This window comes from Aulonocara sp. 'chitande type north' Nkhata Bay, linkage group LG5 (assembly GCF_057382095.1).
Source record: "Aulonocara sp. 'chitande type north' Nkhata Bay isolate Kocher_YH1m ecotype deep benthic linkage group LG5, A_spYH_male_GT1.1, whole genome shotgun sequence".
Taxonomy (NCBI): Eukaryota; Metazoa; Chordata; class Actinopteri; order Cichliformes; family Cichlidae; genus Aulonocara; species Aulonocara sp. 'chitande type north' Nkhata Bay.
The window spans coordinates 36,523,250-36,550,717 of record NC_141348.1 but is presented as its reverse complement, the minus strand read 5'-3'; the positions used below and the strand labels follow the sequence as shown (position 1 = coordinate 36,550,717).

General features: G+C 40.1%; 1 protein-coding gene across 2 annotated transcripts in view; it reads right to left on the bottom strand.

The window, feature by feature from the left end:
• Positions 1-22,952, bottom strand: part of phc2b (polyhomeotic homolog 2b (Drosophila)) — a 47,126-nt gene extending 24,174 nt beyond the window's left edge. Inside the window, exons 1-7 of one of the 2 annotated variants that reach the window (XM_086293309.1) lie at positions 22,647-22,952; positions 6,709-7,069; positions 4,481-4,624; positions 4,261-4,338; positions 3,768-3,929; positions 2,357-2,479; positions 1,797-2,091 (exon numbers count right to left, since the gene is read on the bottom strand). In XM_086293309.1, coding sequence (XP_086149435.1) covers positions 1,797-2,091; positions 2,357-2,479; positions 3,768-3,929; positions 4,261-4,338; positions 4,481-4,624; positions 6,709-7,011 — 1,105 coding nt within the window. In that variant the 5' untranslated portion in view covers positions 7,012-7,069; positions 22,647-22,952. Of the gene's footprint in view, positions 1-1,796; positions 2,092-2,356; positions 2,480-3,767; positions 3,930-4,260; positions 4,339-4,480; positions 4,625-6,708; positions 7,070-11,330; positions 11,528-22,646 lie in introns of those variants that run through there. The other variant, XM_086293308.1, reaches the window with a different exon arrangement.
• Between the last annotated feature and the right edge of the window lie 4,516 nt (positions 22,953-27,468).

Here is a 27,468-nt window from a genome sequence, read left to right as displayed (position 1 = left end):
AAGCCCAAGTGCGCACACACACACAGACACACACACACACACAACACCAACCATAAATGTAAAGAGTGTTACAGCCATGCAGTCATACAGACATAAATATGGCACATGCACAGACAGACAAATTGTTTCGCAAGATGTGATTTCCTATGAGGACCCTCTTTAAAATGCATCTAAAGGTTACTTATCATGCAAACAAATGGGACTTAATTTGACGTAATCAGCTTGTGCTGCTAGAACATTCACAACCATTCACACTAAAAAGGGGAGAAAAAAACATTAAAAAAAAAAAACAGCTGCTGACTTTCAATTACACAATAAGTGGTTTAAAAACACTCTTGCATGGCAGTGTGCCTTTCACAGCTTCTAATTCACAAAGCAGCTAGACTGTTCCAGACACAAAACCAACACGCTGTCTCTAATAGAGCTGGTTTCACCCATTTAGTGAGTGAATGGATTTGTGAAGCAGGCCCCGACAAGTCATGGCAACAGCCAAGAAAAAGCTTTCAAACGTCCATGTGTGAAATGTCTTTTCATCTAATCTCACTATAAACACTAGAGCACAGCTCTGTATATGTATATAAGACAGCTGTCACAAAGCCAAAATCTTTCTTGAGGTTTGAAATGTACATCTGATACATAACAGAAGCATGCAGCCGCCGGCAAACAGTTTGTCAGTTTCCTTTTTCTGTCCACAAAAATGAAACTATAACTTCGCTGCAGTTTTAGAGCTTACATGCTCTGTGGACCACATGTTTTCAGAGGAAAACATTGGTGCATTCAGAACACAGCATGAGCAGCACAAGAAGTTTTATCTAAGATGTGCTCAGAAACAGCATTTAAAATACACTAAGATTAAAGATTTTACTGGCTATAAGACAATTTGATTGAAGAAACACAGAAGAGGAAACTCAGTGGAGACACTAGGATTCATGCTCTTGTGACCACCAATTTCTGCTCTGCATAATTTCATGGCAATCCAGTCGAGCTGCTGATATAATTTAGTCAGAATCAAAGCAGTGACCTGATAAACATTGGTTTATAAGACTGCTTTTAAGTTGCTACAATACATGATTAGGGACATTAAAATGTAATCTGTTATGCTACAGTGTTGCTTGCACATGTTGGTTAGATTGTCTAGAGTGTATGGCAGTGTCACCACTGCCTTTAGAAGAGAGTTTAATGCCAGATGCCCTCCCTGACATAGCCCTCCTTCTCCTGGCCTTGAACTTCCACATGTTAAATGTGTTTTAACAACTACACTGTGGCGCCACAAGTTTTAACTTGTATTAAGTGGACCCAGACAAAACTCCACACAGTAGGGCCCTGTCAAGGTTTCAACCCAGGACACTCTTGCTGTGAGGAAATGGTGCCATCAATTGAACCACAATGCTGCCATTTAATACCAACACTCATATTCAACAAGACCTAGTAAGCACATCTTGATATCTTACACAGAGTTTATTGCTGTTTTTTAAGACTTTGTGTTGCAAACAATTTGGCAAGCGCACAAAGCATTAGGTTTTAAACACATTAAGGCTGCATGTATCAATAAATATTGGTTGAGCTGCAGACAATTTTCTTGATTAAAAAGAGTGACAGCAGTAAGTAAAACAAGAAAAGTATTACTTCCTGTACTTTTAAAGATCAAACAAAACAACCTGTTAACCAACCATTTGTTTTGGGTTTGTTATTTGCATCACTAATATCCATCATTATTATTTTTTTCTCTCACTTGTGTGAGAGACATTTCTTTAATGGATGGGATTTAATGTTGTGGATATGCAAACTTCTCTTACCTGGAGCAAGCAGAGGCTGAGCATTCACAGCGGTGACACTGCGGCTCATGTTTATAGCTCGGACTTCTGTGACTGCTGCACTGTCCCCCTTCTTCCCTCCTTCAGAGGGACTGTCTAAGGAGCTGGTCTTCCCCCCTGCTGAGGCCTGGGTACCTTGACTTGGGTTTTTGATCAGTGACGCAGGCTGGATAGGCACAGGGGCCTGCTTCAGACTGAGAGCCTGTGGCATCTGAGTCTGAGAGGAGGATGTTGTCGCCCCCTGCTGGCCACGGATGGCCAGATTCTGTACCTGATTCTTAAATACAAAAAGAGAGACAAGATTCACAAATGGCTCAAGCTGTGGATTTTTTGACTATGTTCATAAGAATTTTATTTGTAAAATGCTGGAAATTCATTTAAAGCTTGTAAGTTTAATATTTATTTTTATGGATTACTGCTTTGCTACATATGTGTAAAATGTATAAAGTTATATTTACGAGAGGGAGCTGGAAAAGATGTTAAGACGAGATAAAAGACTGCTCTTGTATTATTAGTGATAATATAGGTTCCAGCAATATTACCTGTGAGGAGGCCTGCGTAGAGCTGTCTGACTGCACAGCCGTCACAGTGGCAGCTGGGGTAAAGATGAGCTGTGGGGACAGAGGAACAGCACGACCCAGGCTCCTCGCCACCTGTACCTGGGCCTGGAAAGTATGGCACACATTAAAAAAAGGGGGAACTAACATAGGAGAAGCAAACTGTAAACTAAAATTACTCTCCTGTGTCATTACTGATCATATTCCCCCACCAACTAGTGAAACTGCAATTTTAATGATGACAAAGACTTATATCACCAAATCAGTATCTAACTACCTGTGAAAACTGGCTCAGTACCCAGGGCATGGTGTTGAATAATGGCCATAACCATTTTGACCTGATGAAAGCCAGAGGCCAAACATGCACCTATGAAATAGGTGTAGGTAAAGCTGTGCCAGAAGCATCCATTCTGCTTTAGAAAATATGACTCAGTACCTTGGACATGACACTGAATAAGGGCCACAGGCTCCCAATAAATGTTAAAACACACTATTTACAAAAGTATTTACAAAAACTTAACAAGACAGAAGATTATTTAATCATGGGGTGCTGCATGTGTATATTCAGTTAGTTTTTAACCTCGGGTGTATGATAAGACAAAACAGGAAACTAAAGAAAATATTTTGGGACACTGATACGAGTAAATGTAGCACCAGGAAACTGTACTCGAAATAAAGTCCATGACTAAACTGACATGCAGTTTGCTTCCTGCCGCAATCATCACAGACATCTGATAACGTTGTGTTTTTGCTCGTAATAAGCAGGTTGTTCTACCACCTCATTGCCAGTTTCAGTTTGCCATCAGTTGTACAATCTGGAAACTCCAACTGACAAGCACTCAAAACCAGCTATACCCAAAATAACCAATTTCTATTCCTTCAACAAGAGAAAGAGAGAACACACACACACACACACACAAACCAAAAAATGTTTTCTGAGCATTCACGTTAAAGACATCGACTTCCATGTTTGCAAAGAGCTCTCTGTAGGCAAACGCATTATCCTGACCACCTACTCTACTGCAAGATGACAACAAAACACGTCATTTACAGTGGAATTGCTTACAAACACAATATGTATTTTGTATATTTTATTTATTTATGTATGTAATGTTCTATACATGTGCAATAACGCCTTCATTTATTCTTTTTTAACTCAGCCCTGTTTTTATTGCGAGTTTCTCTCTGTGCATGCAAATTTGTTCAGTAATGCATCTGTGATGTATTGACTGCATGACAATAAAGAAATCTGAATGGCATAAACACATACACAGGGCCTCCAAAGAACAGAGTTGTGCCTATTTAAATCAAGCAATACGAGTGTGCTAGTGTTTATGCATAAAGTGGAGGATCATGTAAATGTGCCTGTGGCCATTTCTTTTCTTTGTAGTCTTACCATCTGTGCACGCAGGTACATCTGTGCTTGGGTGGGTGTAAGAGTGGGGCTCGATGGGCTGCCCAGCAGAACAGCCTGCTGGGAAATAGTGGTGGGGGTTGAGCTAATATTCTGAGCTCGGCTGATCAGCTGAGCTGCCGCTGGAGACGTGGTCAGGTTGATCTATGGGGAGAGATAATCAGGATTATTAGGTTATACGTACAAATCCTGAATAGATGTGGGGAGTTCTGAGACAAAAGCATCATATCCCCAACTATTAAATTCGACAGCATCAAATTCAATAGTTAAAATGTGTTCATTCTGCTAATATTTCTTACAGCTAAATACGTACAAAATCAAAAAGAAACTTGAATCTTTTTAAAGGTAAAACAGAAGGAGCAACCAAGCTGCTAGCATCCTGCTGCTAAAAATCAACTTGGCTCGATGATAATCCAACTGGACAAAGATAACTTAAAGAGGCTTTTAGGAAGGCAGCACTCCAAACTGCACTTACCGTAGCCTGAGTAGATCCTGTTTGCTGAGATGAAGTGCCATTTTGTGAAGAGCTTTGCCGGCCAGCCGCGATACTGGCCTATCACAAAGGTAGAGAGAGGAAGAAGGACAGGGTGAGTGATGCACAATTTCTGAAACATGTCTTGCAGCAGGTCAACAATAACTGCAATCATCATCTCTAAACTGAGAGAATGAATTATTTGTGATGCCTGCTTGCTGACCTGCTGTACAGCAGCCAGGCTGAGGCTGTGCTGCTGCTGGAGGGCTGCAGTTTGCAGCATCAGATGCTGCTGCTGAGCTGCATACATCTGCTGCAAGTACTGTGCTGCTGTGTTGGGCTGTCTATGCAATGCCTGCTGGAATACCTGCAAATAAAAACAGGTGCAAAAAAAATGGCCAGTTTAAAAAAGACATTTGATTTTTACATCTGAACTAAACTTTCATAAAATCCAAAGAATCACAAATTCAGTCACCTCGAAACAACATCAATTCTTCATGATATGTCAACAAAGCAAACCAAAGCCTCTGTGCCTCTACCATGTGGGTAATCGCAGTACAAATTTTTACATGATAAATAAAAAGAAAAGAAAATGGGTTTTATAATTGTATTTCTATAGCAATGCCATGTGTTTACATTATCTAATGGCACAGCAAGTAGACAAGCCCAGATATATCTGACAGCCACAGCCATGTGTCCGCCTACAGTGATGATTTGTTAAAAGGGAGCTACTTCATCATCCTCCAACATAACAATGCTTTCCAAAATATGCAAGAAAACCGCCCCTGCTGAACATGGAAAAGGCAAACCTGTTTCACCAAAAACACACCCTAAGTATAACCATGCAGCTTCAGTTCTATTGTGTGACAATGTTGTGCAGGTTTCTGAAGAGTTACAAGGTTACTTTAGTTATTGCGCAAGTATTAAACACTTATTTTAGACTTACTTAAAATTTCCTTGGAAAACAATACCTGTGTGACTTGTTGCACCATAATGCTGCTATTGCTGGCACCACTTCATTCACAAATAAAACGCTTTCTGTATTTCCAGAAATATTGTTGCAAATTTCATTGAAATATTGTGATATAATCTGAGGTTGTATCACCCACCTCCACACTCTCCACATTCTTCTATTATACAACCGCTTAAAGCCACCAACATCACACCTATACTAAAAACAGTTCTGTTCTTTGTACAGCCTTACCTGTGGTTTTTTGAAATGATTTGCTCTTTTACAAACATACAGCGGTGCTAGAACCATGCCAAAGGCATACAAAAAAAAAAAAAAAGCAGGCAACCCAAAAACTCTGATACCAGTAACAGTTGCTAATACATCCCCATATTTAATGCAGTTTTATTTACTAGGATCTTTGCTCATGCAGATTATCTGGTGGGAAAAATGAAAAGAAAATTGTGTGATAACAGTAAACAACATCAAGAAATGTCAGTTTGATTGCATGGTTATTATGAATTTAACATTTTACAAACTTTACAAAGTTTTAGATTTATAATTATTTTATCACTTGAGCTTATAAATCTTGTCCTGATTGTATTTCAAAATGCTTTACAGACCAAACTGCTGATTTTTCTTCATTAAGCAATAGTCATTAGTATGCAATATCTTTATCGAATCCTAAATGTGGTACAATCAAAATGTGTTGAATCTGAACTGATTGCATCACTGCCTATTTAACAGACTAATCGGGAGACAGAAGTCAGGGTTTCAAAACCTCCAATTACTGCAAACACACAAACAATTCTTTTTCCCTAAATGTGGGACAGAAAGGTTTCACACTGTGCCAGACACAACTCTAAGAAAGTTAAACCCCTACTACTGGGAAACCACCTCTCCAAGTGCCCTATGCCATGTTTCCAAGGATTTTGACCTGCAGTCAACAGTGTCACAGAAGCATCCGGACCCACAACGTGTCGCTGACGGGCACAAGTAGCAAAGATGAAATACATGCATGAACTGATTTCCAGCAGTCCTTTATGCTCACAGTGCTGCTCAGTGACAATAGTGATTGCCTTGTGATTGTCAGCATGCTGAGGGGGTGAAAAGAAGGACTCAATCTAACAAAAACCCTGCTGTCAAACCATCAGCACTCAAAGTTGAGTGGACCTAATTCTGAGGGAGGCTAAGCCTGTGTAGAGGCTTACCCCGAGGGCAAGGGGTCAAAAGCACTAAAGCACAGAAAACATTCTTTCCTGTCTCCAAATTCGACATGCTCCAACATTACCACATATTTGAGATCCTTTACTGGGAAGACAAATTCCCTTTTTCATCAATTCCCTTTGTAAAAAACGATGCTACATCAAAAACAATTTTAGAAGCTTGTATGTCACTTTTAAACACCAACAGAGGGCAGTAGAGCAAAGAGTGTCAGGATGTTACACAGAATACCTCAACTTAAGCTCTCAGCAGATTTATTACAGAACCAAAACACTCACCTGTACTGTACGGTCAGGTATTCCACTGTAAACCGATATCTGAGGCACTGCCGGTCTTCCAGCTGTAGTACTACTGCTGGAAGTACTGCTAGTGTTAGTACTACTACTACTACTACTGCTGCTGCTACTACTATTACTAATGCTAGTGGAAGTAGTAGAACTAGTAGTAGTTGTAGTAGTATTAGAGGTACTATTACTGCTGACAGCAGTGGTGCTGGAGGAAATGGTGGTGGACGTGGTGGTGGCTGCGGTGGTCCCGGTACTGCTGGCAGTGGAAGCAGGGGCCCCTGGCTCACTCTCCATGGTGCCCTCTGCTCTTTTCACCTTTGACCCCCGGCTCTTCTGAATGGCTCTCCTGTGCCTTCAAGAAAGAAGCAAAAAACCTGATGAATGTATGGAAGCTTGTTTCTGCCACTGATACAGAAGTTGGAATTAGTAATTTTTTTAGACAACCAACTCAATAATTATTAACCCAGAGTTTTGGCTCATGGATTGCAAAAATGCTTTAGGTTTCTATGTTTACATACAACTGAATCGAGACAAAGTAGTCGAAACAAGATGCACCTGAACATGGTTGTCAATAAACCATTCAACACCAGGTAAATGTAAGACCAGTGACACATCTACCGCATCAAAGTTATACCCAAACTGTTTTAGTCTTATGTTGCACTATAAGTCAAGGGCAACAAAATTAATTTTACCACGGTTGGTCACATCCAAGGCCATATACAGTTTACGGCTTATTATGGTTACATATACCAGATATTCTTAACAACAACTTGTCCAAAGATCCCTAACTATGTCACATCATTTAGTCAAGCACAAATATCTCAAGGTAAAATAATCAATCTAAAAATTCTTAAAAGCATGAACCTGAAAACTCAGTACATGTGGGGAATTTCAAAGAAAAAAAGTCAAACTTAAAGATCTTTGAAAATTTTAAACTAAATGAACTCCACAGGGTTCTAGGATGAAAAAGGAGATTCACATGAAAACTTACAAATGACTAAGAAGTTTTTCAAAGACTAAACTGATTGGCAGGCTGGATTAAAACTTGCAAAGGACTGGATTGAACCCCTACGTCTTCAGTATGACACATGTGCCACAATCCCTTTAAAGTATGAAAAATAAGTAAGTACTAATTAGCGCATCACCCTGCCACCAAAACAAAAGGCAAATTAGACTCATAAATGATCAAAGGGCCCAAAAAAGGAACTCAAATTAAGTAAAATCTCTTCTGAATAAAAACTCTGAACTCTGGTTATGAAGATTTCACCAGGTCCAGGTTTTGTGGATTTTATATTAATGTAAAGAAAAATTATCTCAAAGTCTCAGCTTGCTCAAATTAGTACTTGACTTCAAAAAACATTTACTACATAACTATAAAATCACTGTTTTACTTATAACTTTTACAGTTGAAACTAATCTTTATCACACCTATCCATCTTCTGCTCCTGATCAGGGTCTAAACCAATACCTTTAGACCTCCCTCTCCCCTGCTACCTCCAGCTCTTGTGATACACTGAGCCATTCCCATGGCTCAAAACACCTCACCCAGGAGGAGTCCAGAAAACACACCAGTCAGATGCCTGAATCACCTTGCATGAAAGCGTAGTCGTTTTACTTCGAGCCCCTACCAAATTATTATGCTTTGAAAGAAACTCTTCTGCCATTTTGGTATCTGTGATTTTATTTTTTCAGACAAGACTCAGAGCTCATGTCCATAGGTGAGGTTAGGAATGCAGATCGACCAGTGAATTACCAGTTTCACTTTTTCCCCCCCAGCTCAGTGAGCATTTCAGTGCTCAGTTTATCCTTCGCACCCAGCTGCAAACCAGCCCAGTGTAAACTGTAGGTCACTGCAATCTTTTACTACAGCAACTACCTGAATAATCTCTCACTGCAGAAACCATGAAAGAGATCACGTCGAACTCTGCAGCCAATCATTAACTTTTTTTTTACCCCGACTTAATTTGACACCCACATCCCTGTTGCCATGACTGTCCAGCCCCCACTTTGACAAACTACACAAAATATACATATATGTTCTGATACTAAGCATTCTCTCTCATACAAAACAAGACATACCATCTTTTTGGGGAGCCGCTTTCATTTTGTTGCTGCTGGGTTATGTAAGAGCCCCTATGCAATTCTCTTTATTAAGTTTCAAACAGTTTATACTCCCTTTGCTTTTACTGTTCAAAGAAGGGAGTTTTCATCTCATTGTTTACTTTGTATTTATGTATTCAATAAACTGAGCCAAGCTAAAGTTATATAAAGTCAGTACAAGTTACAAAACAAACATAAGGATATCTCTTGTCATTTTGCTTAAGTCACACCTCTGCTGTCTGTTCTCAAAGACAGATATGCTGTCCGACTGCACGAAATGAATATGCAGGATACAAACACGAGCTGGAAAATAAATGATACCTCTGTTTTCATGTAAAAATACACATAAAAATTGTATTTCAGGAATCCAGTGAACTCCACTGAATTTAGCATAAATATAAGGGGTAAGCAGACACTACAAGCCTAAATTAAGTCAACACTCAGTCCAAGAGTGTTGAGTGAATAAGATTTTAAAAAATAAAATAAAAAAATGAATCCATTCCATTCAGTCAGTCACAAGAATAAGGAGGAATGATTTAGGGTCCTTCCATAAAAGCCTTTTTAGGTTTGGTCCCTTGGTGCTTTGCTATCCATTAGCGCAGAACGAAAAAGGTTCAGAGCTCTCCGGGTAGACAAGGTGGAGAAGATTTCAGCATGGCAGCTGATAAAAAGTGAAGATGATGGAAGGAGATCAAGCATCCTTCCTTGGTGGAAAATAAGCAATCTTTGGAAAAAGTCAAAGATTCTTTTGTTTAAACAAAGTCCAGCAGTTAATTTAAAAAAAAAAGAAAAGAAAAAGAAGTTAAAAAAAAAAAAAAAAAAAAAAGCTCTCAGAATCTTAATGAGTTCAGATTCTTTTCTTGCTCTGACTAGTGTCAAGAATGGGATTAATGAGCATGTTTGATGGGGGGATCAGAAAGAATAACAATCACTGTATGAGTTAGAAAAGGGGGGAAAAGGGAGGAATTTATAGCCTTCAGGTTATACAGGTTCACATTAAGTCACCGCAGCTACAAGGAAAAAGGAGCAAGTGAGAGGTGAAGGTTGAGTGAACAGGTTCAGGATTTTAAATGGGCAGGAGTGGGACGAGTGTGTAATGGAAGTAATTAAATAAGGAGCAATGCTGCCGCCATGCTGCAATTCTTAAGCCATTTCCTCCACATACTCATTCTTTTGAGCAGATTAGGAGCCAAAGCAAAGCTCTACAGCCCATTTAGGCTACAAAGGAGACTTGGAAACAATCTGCCATCTCACTAAACCACATGCTATTCCTTAAAATGGCAAACGCAGAACAGCTCACAAAAGGTTACAAAATATTTGAGCAAACCAGTGAGTGAGTTAAAAGACATTTTTTTAACATCTGTTTAAACAGCTTAAATGCTTTAATTGAAACCTTAGGTTGCATAACAAGAAAGGCAGCAACCAGTCAAATTAGGGCAGTACAAGCATCAATTAAAAATGCTTTTACATATTAACCTGATATATCTAACACCATTAAAGCAAAGAACTAGATCCTAATTTAAACTGGATGAAAAATGGAAAAATGTAAAAAACATATTCCAAGACCTTCTAAATTAAAAAGACCCTTATTTTCCATTCAGCGGTGCCTGTCACTGATTGAAAACTTGATGTTTTCATATTTGTGGCTGAAAAACTGAAATGCAGTCAGGCAGTGCTGGGTCCAGGTTGTAAACAAAGCACCACTGCTGCCAAAGCCTGCTTGTCTGTATGCCATCATTAGCCTACATCCCACAGTGTGCTTCATATTGCCTCCCCATGTGGGGAGAGGGGAGGGAATCCCCTCTGGTAATGATCCCTGCAACCCATGTCCCTCTGAGAGGAGTCACCCATCAATCAGTAAACAGTGCCATGTAGATCACCCCTTGCTCAGCCCCATCCAAGTACCACTTTTACATTGTTACATCCACAAATCTGGCTTTGAATTGGGTTTCATGGAGGACGACCCCTTGCACCCATGAAAAGTGCTATTCAGCTTTTTTAAGACAACATCAAAGCAGCACCAGCAGCATGAAACACAGTGCAAAGAGCCAGTCAATGCCATAACAATGTAATTTAAGTGCTGTTGGAGCATATTGATCCCCTCATGCTAGCATTACAAGACCACAAGAACTGACAGTCAGCTTTGCGTGTGATCCATTTCGCATATCCAGCAGGACGATGAGAGCTGTTAAGAGACTGTCAGACAGACTGGCTGTCTCTACAGAGCTTACATCACAGTAAGGAAGTGCAGAAACCTCCATCAGTGCCCATACAACTCTGATGACCCACATTAAAAATACTATGAGAATGCATTTGTCAGCTCCACTAATCGATTGATGTGTGATAATAGCTTTAATAGCTAAAAGATCCACAGAGAAATGTGTGCCTGTGTGTATTTTTATATATAAATTTCTGTGTGTGTGTGTGTGTGTGTGTGTGTGTGTGCGTGTATCTGTGTGTGAAGAGGGGTACTCTGCTTCTGAGACAAAGCCCCCTAACTCTGGTGTTCCTACCTCCTCCGACACCCCCAACGCGATGCAGGGGTATGATGCCCCATCCCCCGGGGAGTGTGCTGTCCTCCTGCAGGATGTTGCTCCTCTTTCCTCTTTGTCTGCCTAAGTGAGTGGCTGGCTGCCTGGCTGACTGAGTGAATAAATGAGCGCGTGCAAGGGTGTTTCTGTGCAGCCTCCAAACCCCCTGCCCCTCTTGTCTACCCCCAACACACAGCAAGCTCGTCGTCCCAGCATCAACACCCAAGTCCACCAACCAGGCCACAGCCTGCCTACTAATTATGTGGTATCCTAGCGACAGCCAACGGGCGCTTATGGAATCCCCATGCAGAGCCGCATCCTGATTGGACAACAGGATCCTCTTTAATGAAGATGATGGTAATGATTTTACTCTCCCCTCCCCCTCTGATGCTTCCTGAATACTGAATTTTTTTTTTAGGATGCTTAGACCCTAACCCCCCCCATATCACCCAAATTATTTCCAAATAGCTGAAAATCCAAGATAATGAGGCATTTCATAAAAATAACCCTGAAATGCTTTTTCTTCTCTTTTGCTTAGTCTAGACCCGAACAGTGGAAAACCGAAGGCTTCATTCCTTTTTCAGTATTTCAGTTTTCACTTCAAGTCTGCAGCACAATTTCCACAAATAACCTGCAGTTGTAATAGGCCCATTTTCCTTAGCATTCAGCTAAGGACAGGAACAGTGAGTCACAGGCTGAACAACGAAGGGGTTACATGAATAGGATGAGGGACCTATGGAATCTTCGATACCCAACATCCACACTGATGGCGAAACTAGCAGCTCAGTGTTCAAACATTGTGAATAAGGACTGCTCTCATGTCTAGAGATTGACGAGGAACAACACACATGCTACGAAGGGGGAACCAGGACGACAGTCGGGGGGAGATATCATCACCAACACTGGATATCATCACAGTCCAGGATGAGACAACAAACATCCGCGAATGAAGATGGCCCCAACCGACCACGTGCTCAGTGAATACCTCAGGCAGCAGAAACCTGAGAAAGAGGAGGAATAATCATGGAAGGATAGACCCCTGCACGGTATGTACCACCGGCAGATAGAAGAAGTGGCTGACATCCAGACGTCCTACCAGTGGCTGGACAAAGTTGTACTGAAAGACAACACAGAGGCACTAATCATGGCAGCACAGGAACAAGCAGGAACAAGGGTGATGGAGAATGGCCGAGCTAAGATCCTGTGTGGCTTCCAAATACAGACGGACAAAATGGTGGTGGCTAACCAATCGTACATAGTGGTGGTAGAGAAGCAGAAGAAGACAGCCGTAGTGATATATGTAGCAATACTAAATGACAGCAACATCAGGAAGAAGAAACACAAGAAGCTAGAATTAGTACCAAGGGCTCAGAGAAGAACTTGAGAAGATGTGGAGGGTGAAGGAAACAGTGGTCCCAGTGGTAATTAGAGCACTAAGTGCAGTGACTCCCAAGCTAGGCGAGTGGCTCCAGCAGATCCCAGACACAACATCTGAGATCTCTGTCCAGGAGAGTGCAGTCCTAAGAACAGCTAAGGCCATGTCCAGACTAACACGTTTTTGTTTGAAAACGCATCTTTTTCTCTCCGTTTTGGCCCTCCATCCACACTGAGACGGCATTTTCGATCAAGAACAACGCGTTTTGAATACGCTCTCCAAAGCGGATACATTTGAAAACACTGTTTTTGCGTTGCAGTGTGGACAGCAAACCTGGAGCCTTTTCAAAAACGTTGACACATTTTAGTCATGTGTTGCAGTCATGTGACCAATTAAACTAAGATAGCGGAGGGCATTATACAGCAGTTGTTTTGCTTGCGCTCAATTTTGACAACCCTATTAAAGATTAATATCAAATGTACATGCTCCAGATAGCTTTTCTTCAAATTCTTTAATTCTCACTTGCTTTTGCAACTTTGTAGTTTAATGTTACTTGCAGCAACAACTCCACCTCATTGTTAGTCCATTTAAAAAACTCGGTGCTTTTCCTCGACATTTTGCTGCAATGTTTGAAAGAGCCGGAAAGTAAATAAACAGCAGACAGAAATCAGGCAGGTCGAATCATCTTGCGTTTCACACATGCGCAGTACTGGAACATAAGCATTTTCGGCCGTTTCAATGTGGACGCACAACTCTGTGAAAATGACTGAAAACGATAGTGTGGACGAAAATGCAGTTTTCAAATTTATCTGGGCTAGTGTGGACGTAGCCTAAGACACTGCGCTCAAGCTCCCAGATCCCACAGGGATGAGAGGTTGTTTTTTTTTTAAGAAAACAAAACAGATTTTTGATCCACAAAATTGTTTCATTATTAGTTGTGAAACTGAGACTAGCATCATCTTAAGTCATGACATGGTATTGCTTTATCTCTGCTGACATGAGCTCTCAAACTATTCAACTGTTATTCTCAACCTTTGCAACTTTTTTGTGACACTATTCATCTGCAGCATGTCTTGACAGTTTTTAAAAAAAATAACAGTGTACACACTAGACTAGAGTGATTTATTACTGAAGGCTTTGAATAATTGGTGCCAAAGATTTCTGTATGGACATCAAGCTTAGAAACAAAATAACAAAAGAGGAAAACCAGCAAAACCCCTCATAAAAATGAAATGAGATAGCTTTAGAGTTGAATTTAAACTCCTCTTTAATGACAACAGAATTCGTTTACATGGAATTGGGAAGATAAAAACCAAAGGATAATGGCATACTTATGCTCTACCCCACAACATTAACACGCCACCCAACTGTCTGGCGGTATGAAATGTGGCTATTTGAGTCGTTTGCTGGTGCAACATAGTATTGATTGGGGCCAACCATGCGTGAACCTCATTGATTATCATCTTCTCATTAGCATATAGATTAGCTGGCAGTGCATCCAGAAGTGCAAGCCTGAAATCTCACACTTGGCTAACAGAGCTGTGGCAGGGGGGTTGGGGGGTTAAAAACAGGAGGGAAAGACCAATAGTGTGGCTCAGTGAGATATCAGCTCTTTGATGATAAAACTCAACATCCTAAAGCTCAGTCTCCAAAACTGCTATCAAAAACAAAGTGATTACGATGCAAGGAGGTGTTCAGCCAGGGGCCTAATAGACCCTAACAAGAGCTATGATGGTAAAAGTCTAGGTTAAAGTTAAGTTGGCAAACTAAATTATTTGAGGATGAGGATAATGAAGATATTTAAAGATGCCAGATGGCAAAAAAGGCAAGATATTATTAAATTAAATTGGTATGAGTCAGACTGACAAAATGAACATGAGTTTGCCGGGGCTATTTTGTTGACATCTATCTCACAAACATTTAATGAACCATTTGAAGTAGGGCATTGCATTTTGTTCTAAGGAACTTTTATGCAAAATTTCAAATGTGGCAAAAAATTTAAGGCACTCAAAATTTATTATGGTAATGAAAAGAAATAAAGACAGACAAACCTAAAACATAGGAATAAATTCAATATAATGATAAACTGATAACTGGTGTTAGTTTAACTATTCAAAAGGTATTGATAGGATTTTACCAGTTCATTTTTATCAATGATAATTTTTGCTTGTAAAAAGATAAACAGAGCTACCTTTGACACACTGGTTAGGTCTCAAAAGCTTTTCTTTAGACTTCATAAATTGACAAAACTAATTCTCTCTAGTTAGCCGAACAGCTCTGACTAAAGTCAAAGTAACTAACGAAGTTCAAAAAGACCAACTTAGGATGGGGACCCACTGTCTTTATTACTCACACCTAATGGCTTCATTTGTTAAGTACAAGATTGCCTCTTACAATAGAACCTCTGCACAAAGACCTTACCTCTAAGTAGGGCTGGGCCATATCATACCTTTCATAGTAATACCGGTATAATGTTGGGCAACGATAAGAAAATGAAATATCGTGATAGAATATGTGTAAAACTCACATGCGCAGTGCCTTTGTTTACATCAGTGGTTCTTAACCTGGGTTCGATCGAACCCTAGGGGTTCAGTGACTCAGTCTCAGGGGTTCGGCAGAGCCTCCGCCATGACATGCATGGCTCATTTTGTGCACCAGTAAAAAAATCACATTTTATTTTTCACTAAAGAGGGGTTCAGTGAATGCGCATATGAAGCTGGTGGGGTTTGGTACCTCCAACAAGGTTAAGAACCACTGGTTTACATACACACATGGCGGCGACGCAGAATGAGAAGGGTGAAAGCGGATCGTTAAATGAAACAGATGAACCAGAATTGGTTTGTAAAAATGCTGCAACTTCAGTGGTGTGGAACTGGTTTAGCTTTCGTCCGTCAGATACACAACAAAGCACTATTTTTGGTAGAGCATGCTAGCGGGCCGTCGTTATTACAGTCTTTTTTGGAAAATACGGCACACTTAAAATCAATCCTTTGATTTTTCTGAAAATCGACAGTGCAGCTTATAATCCTGTGAGCCTTATGTATGAATTCTGGTTGTGTTTACTGACTTCGAAACGATTTTATGTGGTACACGGCGCTCGAAAACCAGTCGAATGATTTAGTACGACTTTGCTAAGCTACGAACCCGCACCGCTTGATGGATTGTCGGAGCAGGAAATGTCTTTTGGTTAAACTGTCAGCAAGGAATTTGCATTTGCACTGTTAAATTTTTATATCACTTTAATGCACATAAAAACAGCTGCTTGTTTGAGTGAAAATACATTGATGGGGTTTTCTTTGCACTAATAACATTGTGGAGTTGTAAAGTATTTTGGCTAGTGTCAATTATATCGTTAGTTATATCGTTATCGCAAATTTTCAAATGTATATCGTGATAAATATTTTTGGTCATATCGCCCTGCTCTACCTCTAAGAAACTAAAATATCATTTTAGAGGGTTGGGCCTATTTATTTAAACTTTTAATGGGTCATTCCCTTCCAATCAGTACCTCCCACCCAATTTTAGTGTATTAATTAAGCAAAGCCAAACTTTGACAGTCAGTAATTGCAAAAAAAAAAAAAAAAAAAGCTCAACATAAATGGAGTGAGTTGGTATTTCCCCAGTATTTAAGCAATCAGAATTACGGATTTAAAAAAAAAAAAAAAAAAAAATTACGTCACAGTCTAAAGCCCAAATCTAATTAAATTTTTGTTCAGAATTAGAGCTCTTTGTAGAAAAAATAAAGTTTAATATCATATGATATACCATAGTATCAATATCATAGTAGAACTGCACCCATTTAATGTCTACAATGCAGTGTAACAGATAAAAATAGTGATTACTTGTATCTCGTATTTGTTTTCTTATGATCAATTGGAGAAGATTTCAAAGAGTGCATTGTGGGTAAACCTTTGAGGGTCATATCACCGTGTGTGGGAGGTCCTCAACATTAGGTCCTGAAGAACTTTCTCTTCAATGCTATTTGACCACGCAGGACCTCAATTATAGAGGGTCTCAGATTTCATTGTTCTTTCAGTGGAATGAACCTCAAGTCAGAGTCAAGATCATTTGTTCTGAAAAAGCATTTCCTTGGAGAACTCTGGTGATGCTGGGAGAATCCCCTGAGCCTGATGATAGCTGATGGGCTTGTCCAAACACAGCAAGCAGGCCACTGCCCTCGCTAAAGTGTGTAAGATAGCGATACCCTCTGATCCCAAGGAAAGGCCTACCATGGAAGCGTAATTGAGCCATCTGATTCCGATTCAGCTGTGGAACTTGCCTTCCACAGCTGAGTAGAGCAGCACAAAGAGACTCTGGCTGCTTTCCAGGTTAAGTGTGCTGAGAGTGTGTGCAGCTCCAGCATATGTAGGCTCATGCTGCGAAGATACAAAACACTTTGACTTTACTCTCCAGAGAGGACCCTGGCTCATTTAGTAAGGGCTAAGACTGTAAGGTGAAAAATGCTCCAGTAGATGCTAAAAATGTCTCAGACTATTAATGCCTCTCCAAATAAACACAGAAAAAGCAGGCAGAAAAGCACACATAGACTGAGAGGCTGAAGTGGTGCCGACAGAGAAATGAAAGATTCTTTCTCTGATCTATAAATATCACCATTAAATAGTTCTGGTGAAGCTTGGAGATTATCAACGCTTTTCAATCCCAACTATTCTATCAAAGCAGTCTCTCAGGCATCACTCTCAGGAGTCTTTCATGCCAGCAGAAAAAAAAAGAAAGCGAAAACTGGGTCAGGTATAAGGCAGAGGCAAATAGAAATGTAGTGCTTCCTTTAAAGTCCTTTAAATATATATCAATGCCAACAGGGAACCAGAGAGACAACAAAAATTAGAGCTTATCCAAAGGATAACAGAGAAGCCACTTTGTCATTTTGAAGTAGCCGAGAGAGCTTAACTGTGTTAATTTACTACCTTTCAGAAGCAAAATCTTGTGCCCAAAATAACAGATGTGTTACTCAACAGGTTTAAAATTATGAAAAACATAACACATGTTGACATTCTGACAGAAAGCTTTAGTCAATGTTTATAATGTTAAAAGACACTGAAGTAGACACACAGGCCATGTCCAGACTAATACATGTTCGTTTGAAAACGCATCTTTTTCTCTTCGTTTTGGCCTTCCATCCACACTGAGACGGCATTTTCGGTCAAGGAAAACGCAGCGTTTTGAAAACGCTCTCCAAAGCGGATACATTTGAAAACGCCGTTTTCGCATCGCAGTGTGGACAGCGAACCTGGAGCCTTTTCGAAAACAATGACACATTTTAGTGATGTGGTGCAGTCATGTGACCAATTAAACTAAGATAGCGGAAGGCATTATACAGCAGTTGTTTTGTTTGCGCTCAATTTTGACAGCCCTATTAACCCTTTAAAGCCGGTCAGAGCGGGCACGCTCTGTTTTGCGTAACTATTTTTAAATCCCGTTAGCTCTCAAACCACGTAAGCTAGCGCAATAATTTTTTTTGCATATGAAACCGGAGGAGTTGTACTTACATCTTATGCCATCAGCTTGTCCTAGGTCACAGTTTCCTTCCACATATAGCTTTGCAAAAACTGCATAAAAAGCGCTTGGAGCAACAAAAACATAATATTCCAGAAACACGCTTTGCCGATCCGATCAGCTGTTCATAACACTTCCTACGTTGGAATAGACGTCAGCGCGAATTTTCGCATGTCCACCATTACATGCCCGAAACCGGAAGTGACGTCGTTTTTGCGGAAATGTAGTTTTTTTTACCATCAGGACCTCATGAGCCTATACTGGTGTTTTTAAAAGTTATCTTTGACTTTATGACTTTCTGTGTCATTTCTGGGATGCTTAGAACTCATATTGCACTGCTGGAAATAGTTTATTTTGATGCATATGCTGCTTTTTTGCAAATTTGCACTATAATATTTATTTTCGTTTTTCCTGCAGTATATAAAAATTGGTGTATTTCAAAAATAAAACTATGAAGACACTCAAAATAAATTTCCTGTGGTAGGAAACTATTTTGTGCAACTTTTTTGTATTTACAGTTTTGAGGGATAAGCCTCTTAAATTTCTCTAACTAGAAATATATGTTAAAAAAGCAAAAACGATTTTCAATTTTTTTTTGTAGTTTATTGCACTTTTTGCAATTTATGTAATTACTATGCACTTAATGCAGACATATTATTAAAATCTGGGCTATAATGGTTGTATTGATGTATAGCAACTTGAAATGCTCCCAAAAATGGCACCACACCATGTAAAAATATAATATAAGCTCTGGCGTACTTGGTTCTATGGTAGGTCTTAAAGGGTTAAAGATTAATATCAAATGTACATGCTCCAGAGAGCTTTTCTTCAAATTCTTTAATTCTCACTTGCTTTTGCAACTTTGTAGTTTAATGTTACTTGCAGCAACAACTCCACCTCATTGTTAGTCCATTTAAAAAACTCGGTGCTTTTCCTCGACGTTTTGCTGCAACTTTTCAAAGAGCCAGAAAGTAAATAAACAGAAGACAGAAATGAAGCAAGACAAATCGTCTTGCTTTTCACGCAGTACTGAAACGTAAGCATTTTCGGCCGTTAAAATGTGGATGAACAACAATGTGAAAACGACTGAAAACGATAGTGTGGACGCACACCGTTTTCAGACGAAAACGCAGTTTTCAAATTTATCTGGACTAATGTGGATGTAGCCAAAGGCCAACCTAATAATTTACACCTATGTATGGGCCCTGGGATGCAGTTTAAGGTCATCAGTGTGTCATAGCATTATTTCACCTGAATTGTCATCTACTTTAATGAAGAAGTCCATTTTCATACGGTGTCAGCTATAGCCACTATGTGACCCTGAAATAAATAAGCAGTTTAAAAATAATAATAATAAAAATGAACAAACTGTGTACTGAAGGGTAGAGGCAGTTGCAAGTCACAAGTAAATGTAAAGCAGTATGCATATGTAAATGAGCTCATCTCTAAACAAAACATAGGAACAAAGTGTGGCTTCTCTCTCTCTCTTGTGAAATAAACAAATAAACCTTTTCATAAATACCTGATAAAAGCCCATAATTAATTTGAATAACAGCATCAGATCAGGTGCTGTCTATAGGAATTGAAGGGTAACTAATTATCTCTGCTTGATTTTTCACAGCTGGCTAACTATTCTCAGGTTTTTAAAGGAGCCTCTACTACAATAGCTTGACATGCTTTTAAGTGGATAATGCATAATTCTTCTTCAGTTAACCCCAGTGTCACTGTAGAAAATCTACAAGTTTCTTCCCTAAGCCTGCTGTGTTATTTTTCTGCTGCAGACAACTACCGTAAATGTCGGGCTATAAGCCGCTACTTTTTGCACAAGCTTTGAACCCTGCGGCTTTTAGTCAGGTGCGGCTTTTCTATGGATTGTCCGTGATTTTTGTCATATCGTAAGACGATTTGTTTTGTGTGTTCCGCTGTTGTACGGCACTACGTTGCCTGGCGGAAGGATCGGGGTTCAAGAGTGGTATGTTAGTCACATGTCCGTCCGCCAGGCAACGTAGTGCCGTACGAAGTAGCGCGAAAAACAAACTTCAAAGTAGCGCTACGCGTTCAGCGGGAGTCGTGGATGATGAGCGGCGATAAACTTGCAAGTTATGCCCAAAAAGCAAGTTATGCCCAACTCCACCGGTGGATTCTGACAGCGTGGAAAAGTGTGAAAACATCCACGATCACCAACGGATTTTGAAGGGCTGGACTGCTGCATGATGGAGAGGAGGACACTGCCACGGCCCTTCTGAGGGTGTTCGACTCTGACACTGACAATGAGGATTTCTTTGGTTTTGAAAGTGACAACGAAGGAGAGAAGAAGAGTGGATGACGAAACCATCATGAGCCTGTTTGTATCCGACACTGGAGAAGAGGACTTTGGTGGTTTTAGTGCGTAGGAAGAAGAGAAAGATGGTGGTGAATGACTGACTTTTCTTCTTGTTAAAGCTGTGTCACTGCACCTGAGCCTAAAAGGTAGGCCGAATCTATTGTTCTGGTGTGCTGTAGGTTATTGTTATGTACTACATGTGCAAATATGTACCCATAACTTGTTTTTCAAAATATTAATAAAAGTGATGTCTCCAAACAGCCATCTCTTTCCTGACAATTCCCTTTGTGCATATTCTCTTACATATGATAAGTCAACATTGAAACACCTGCGGCTTTTGGTCAGGTGCAGCTAATGTATGTACAAAACAGGATTTTCCCCTGATTTTAGCTTGTGCGGCTAATATTTAGGTGCGCTTTGTAGTCCGGGAAATACGGTAGTCAGTTGTTTGTATGAGCTGAAGTGATGTAAATGCTTGCCCCCCCCAGCTACAAATCAGTAAACATCCCTAATCTAAAAAAGATTCACTGCAAGTTAAATATAGGCATGGATATAGGTTTAACAGTTTAGTATTATTCTCATCATAATTATATACCGCTTATAGATTTTGACGCCTCACAGTTTTTTTACAGTGATATTCGGCACCATCTTGCAGCACCTTTTGAAGTGGCCGTCTCAACTCACTGGCTCCAGGAAACAGATGCAAATCAGGTACAAAATAACCTTCAAACCAAGGCCATAACAAGGCAAGTAAAGCACAACACCCTCTGTAAATTAATAAGCTGAACTTTGAAAATTAATAAGATTTTAATAAAACATAGAAACCAAACCAAGCCTGGACCTGTAGTTGTTCTGCTTAATCTGATTTTAATTTAAATTATAACTGTGGCTTTAAAAGAAATCCAACATTTGTTCAAGAGCTATCTGGAAGAAACTGTAAAGGTAATCTAGGTAACTCCGTGAAAAAACCATTAATGGCTGCAGCTGGTGTCCAGATGATGATGGAGAGGGTCTTTGAGCCACAATAGTGACAGGCTCTCCATCACTTCGTGTGACTACCGTCAAGGCGAAAAATGAAGCCAACAAGAAAAAGGAAAAAACAAAACTCTAGTTCCTCTAGATGCCACTTGAGGCTGGCTCCAAAATTCCCAGAAACTTCCATGTTAAAATGGCCAAATTTATAGCACTAAAACCACATTCATAGCGTGGATGGTTTTAGCCTCAGTTTAACTTTAAACTGAGGCTTACAACTCAGGAGGAAGGCCAAAATAACCGACAGGTGTTCAAACACACACATCTGGAGCCCATGAAAGTCAAAGACCAAGCTCCACTACTTTAGAGTCCTTAAAGTGGACCTCATTATCATGGCTTGTAGTGTAGTAGAGACCATCCAAGAGGTTGTGCTTTAGTTTGGGTGAGTTTTTCTGTTTTTCTGCCTCACAGATTTCTGCTCCTAAAAGCACTGCTAATTTTCCTTAAATGGACAGACTGTTCCATGCAGCTTTTTAAAGGGCCCGGGCCATCGGCTGTGTTGACCTTCACTTGTCAACATAACTACCTCCTTTATGCCAAATGTCATGACCTTAGGGGCCACAGCTCCTTGTTGGTATCCACTTGGCCAACTTTGCCTAGCATTTCAAAATTAGCAAAGCTACACCCTACAGACACTGTTGTCAATTAAAAACAAAAAGGGAGGCTTATTATTGGCCAAAACATTGCATTTAAACGTTTCGCTCATGCGCTGTCTCATTCATAAGCATTTTTACTCCTTTCCTGCTGGCAATGAATTCCATTACAAAACTAGCTAACGTTAGCTACATCTGAATTGTTGTTATTCATAATAATAACACAATTTTGTTCCTATATGAGGATTTGAACAGTAAACTTAGCACTTAAACTAACGTCGACGTTAGCAAGTCAGCTAGAAAAACGCTTGCTGCTGTTCTGGGGCCCGTGTAGACGTCTGCTTGTGCTATCGACTAACCTCACGCGTTCCGAAGCACATATAAACACATACAAACAGGTATGTGACCCTTGTACGAACCGTGACATCCTGCGCCAAGAAGCCAAATATACGTGACCTTACCGTTGCCGAAAACCTTGTTTCGTCGCTTCTCCTTCTGACTGCTCTCGCTCAGTGTTTCTCCTGATATTCTACACTGGACGGTGGCTCGCTGCGCCCAACAGACTCGGAGCACTCCAGCAACGGCAGAAGAAACAGCGGCAAAGGAGACTTGGCCTAGGGAGGGTAGACCGAAGCGACTCTTTCGTTTGCATTCCATACAGGCAACGTGATGCAAAGCGGACCAATGAGCGTAAAGGGTGAGATTTGAACCCACCCCCTATTGTCAATTAACCCCTCCTCTCCTCTCTTTCCATTCACCTGTCAAGTGTCGGCCTCAGTCCTGATCTCCATGGTAACAAAGAGCTTTAATCTTTGCACTGTGCTCTGTTTGCAGTGCAGCTACGGGGCCACAGAGAAGCTTTAAAGATATGTCACACTTTGTTTGGCCCTCTTCAAAACGGAGGTCAACATCAGCGACCTCAAAACAGCACCCCTGGAGTCATTTGATTCAGGGTTTTGTTCCGGGCCACTTCTTTGCCTTGTAAGCTTAGCAGCTATTAAATTCTTTCACATACAAGCATGTGGACTCTTTTTCTTGCACGCTCACCATTCTGCCGTAAAATAGTATTATTTTGATCATGTTTGCTTGGAAGATGAATCTAACCTGAAGTGCTGGCTTTTTCACAATTTTCAGTCGTCATTATTAGAATGTTTCTTCATTTGTAAGACAATCTAGACTTTAATGCAGGGGGAAACTAAATAAAATTAACTAATTAATACCAAATTAAATTAAATTCAGAGAATACAGCGAAGGAGATAAACAGTTCATAATGTAAATCTTATGGCATGGGCATAGATAGAGGCAGCAGGTGAATTCTGAAGTGTACAAGGTTATTCTCTCTGCTCAGATTTATACAACCAAGACTGCAAAAGTGATCCAACAGTGCTTCATATGTGCAAACAATGACCCAAAGCATACTGTAAAAAGTGACACAAGGGTTTTTCAAGGCAAAGAAATGGGATATTTGTCCGTTTGTCAATTAGTCATTTGATCCCAACCCATCAGAGGATGCTTTACTGAAGACAAAGCTGAATGCACAGAGACCCACAAACAAGCAGTAACTGAAAGTTACTTAAATAAAGGCCTGGCAGAGCATCTCAAGGGAGGAAACAGCATTTCATGATGTCTTTAAGCTGTAGAGAAAAGAAATTCATTGACTGTATTTAAAAATGCAGCATTTAAAAATCCTTAGAATTAACCCTTTCATGTATGAATTATGACAACCTCAATCAGGATTTTTTTCTTAAGTATTTCTATTCATCTTTAAGAATGAAAAGATGAATAAAAATACTTGAGGAAAAAAATCCTGATTGAGGCTATCATAATTCATGCATGACAGGGTTGAATAACAATTAAAACAAAACAATTAAACAAAACAATAAAAAATTGCAATGAAACATGTCAAACATCTATAGTAACATTAAATGACCGGTGGGTGGCAGGGTATGGAGTGACACATCAGTGTTCAACATAGTGGTTTATGAGCAAGTATACCATCAACAATGACACAAATACAAGAAAACAGCCTTTGAATAGCTGTCCACTGTAGTGACCACTATGCATGAAAGGGTAATAATTGACAATAATTTGTTTAAACCTCTTGAATAAAGATTGAAGAATGAAGAGTGTAGAAATGCAAAAATATAAAAATTGAGTCATTGTCCAAACACTTACTGACCTAATTCTATTATCTAAATTAATTTTGCTAATAGATTTCAATCAACAGGACATAAAAAACTGCATGTGTATGATCACCAGTCAAAGCAGATATAAAGACAGACTGATAACTTTAAATACAATAAAGATGCATGCGCAAAGAGTTCAGAGTTTCAAATATTTAAATACCTATATAAACCCTATTCACTGTATTAATTTGAATGGCAGTAAGATATGCAAGCCAATAGGAGTCTGACACTGGAATGCAGGCACTGTTTGTATTAGTTACACCTGTGTCTATGATAATGAAGGTGTAACTAGTCAAAGGAGCTTGCAAAGAAAAGCGTCTGGACTTCTTTAAGTTCCTTGAAGACGTTTCACCTCTCATCCGAGAAGCTTCTTCAGTTCTAAGGTCAAATGGTGGAGAGTCCCAGATATACACCTAGTGGGAGTAAACCCCCACAGAGGGACAAAAGGACCCCCTGATGATCCTCTAATCGCCTGAGCCCAGGTGTGAAACTGGGTGTGGGTCCCAATCAGCCAGAGTTTCGGGTGTGTTCATTGTGAAACCTGGCCCCACCTTATCATGCGAATTCCTGAGGTCAGATGGCCCAGGATGTGAGTGGGCGTTAAGGCGTCTGGGAAGGGATCTCAAAACTGGATTATAGATGGCAGACAGTTGGTGTCGTAAACCACCGCCTCTGTTCAAAGATGGTCGCTCACAGTGGACATAGATGGCTTCTTTCACTCCTCTTTCAAACCATCTGTCCTCTCTGTCCAAAATGTGAACATTGGCATCCTCGAAAGAGTGTCCTTTATCCTTAAGATGCAGATGGACTGCTGAGTCTTGTCCTGTGGAGGTGGCTCTTCTGTGTTGTGCCATGCGCTTGTGAAGTGGCTGTTTGGTCTCTCCGATGTAGAGGTCTGGGCATTCCTCACTGCACTGTACAGCATACACCACATTGTTAAGTTTGTGTTTTGGCGTTTTGTCTTTCGGGTGAACCGATTTCTGTCTGAGCGTGTTGCTGGGTCTGAAATACACTGGGATGTCATGCTTGGAAAAAACTCTCCTGAGTTTCTCTGATACACCGGCTACATAGGGGATGACAATGTTGTTGCGTCTGTCCTTCTTATCCTCCCTCGCTGGTGTCTGGTCTTCTTTTCTGTGACTCTTTGCTGACTTTAAGCACGCCCATTTAGCCGCACGTTTTGAGTGCTTCCGTGCAGCTATCCTAACTGGGCGTTGGTGGGGCCAGGTTTCACAATGAACACACCCGAAACTCTGGCTGATTGGGACCCACACCCAGTTTCACACCTTGGCTCAGGCGATTAGAGGATCATCAGGGGGTCCTTTTGTCCCTCTGTGGGGGGTTACTCCCACTAGGTGTATATCTGGGACTCTCCACCATTTGACCTTAGAACTGAAGAAGCTTCTCGGATGAGAGGTGAAACGTCTTCAAGCAACTTAAAGAAGTCCAGACGCTTTTCTTTGCAAGCTCCTTTGACTACGATGACCTGGATGACTGAGAACCTTCACAGACAAGGTGTAACTAATGTGATTATGCAAATATTTTGTACCCCACAAAAGCGGTTTTGGCCTTCACATTTTATTGACTCGTTTTATTTACTCAGCTCTATCTGCAGAAGAAGAGGGGATGAGAGGAAATGTCAGAAAGTAAAACACAGACTGACCAGAACAACAAAAAAGTAAGGAAGTGCTTATGTTTCTGTACCTTTTCTTCTGTTCTGTTTGTTTCAATTTAGAATTTTCAACACACAAATTTGTAGTTTTCTATCATTTTGTGATTTTTGTTTTCCAGATTCCTTAAAAACTGCCATCTTTCACAGGTTCGGGTTGTGGTTGTCTTTGCTCTCTGCACAGACTCTTTAGCATTCCACATGCAAGAGTAGGCCCCACTGAATCTGTAATTTGTATCCTCATGGAAATGACCCAGCATTGTAATAAATTGGACAGCAATGAACTGCTAATGTTTCAGTAAGTCACTGTTGTGTTGCCTGCAATATGAGGAAGCAGCACATTCATACGCCTGCAAATACTGAATAATTTATCTGAATATGACTTATTTGGTTGGCCCGCGAGTTAATTATGTGGTCTTTCATAGCTCCCCTGATACATCCCTCACAGCATCAGTATGAGCACAGCATCGTTCCAGTAATGCAGTTAGTCCCCAAAGATACGCTGTGGGATTGCAGCCAAGATTAATGTGTGATATTAATGTTATAGCAGAGGTAACAGTGAAGTCAAACACTGCTCTGTTGGACTGGAACATACCTTCAATGTGACGCTTGTATGCCATAATGGACTAGCGGTAATGGTGTGCTGATAATAATGTGAGAATCTTAATGGAATATTTATGTGTGGCTCCCATTCAGCTTTGTTGACCAATAAAATCAGAGATGGAGTTTTTATATTTTTTACAGTGATGCAAATAATTTTAAACTTAAAATAATTTAGTTAGCTTTCTTTGTTCTTTATTGCTTTAAGTAAGGTTTCAAACATAAAGTGTGACTTTTTTGTGGTTAGTCTGATTATACAGAAGTACAATTATTAAACCAAAGCCACAAGCAAAGGGACACAGGTTTATTGTTTATTGTTTAATTCTGCATGAATTTTACAGAAAGGCTATTCTTCTTCTTCTTTGTTTTTTGTTGTTGTTGTTTTTTACCAAATGAACTGCCTTTCAAAACATGTGGGAGTTCAAAGCCCCAAACAAAATGATAAACTGTGGACAAGCAGCATTAATTAAAGTATTATGTTTCACATAGATGGAACCAGTAGCTTTTATGCTTAGCTTTTCAAAACACATAAAAACAAAATAAAACATATATTGTATTGTCTTTGGCCTCAAGTGAATTTGTATCCATACATATTTGTATACATATTGAGGGATGGTGCAATGCCTCTGGATTGGCGGAGTGGGGTAGTGGGTCCCTCTGTTTTTAAGAAGGTGTGTTCTAACTTCACAGGGATCAAAGTCCTCGGCCTCCCTGGGAAAGTTTATCAAAGTTGAAGTAAACTTTATTGTCATCTCTGCTATAAACAGTACAGTATATAGAGAGATGAGACAACAAGTCTTCAGTTCCATTCAGTGCAAAAAAACAACA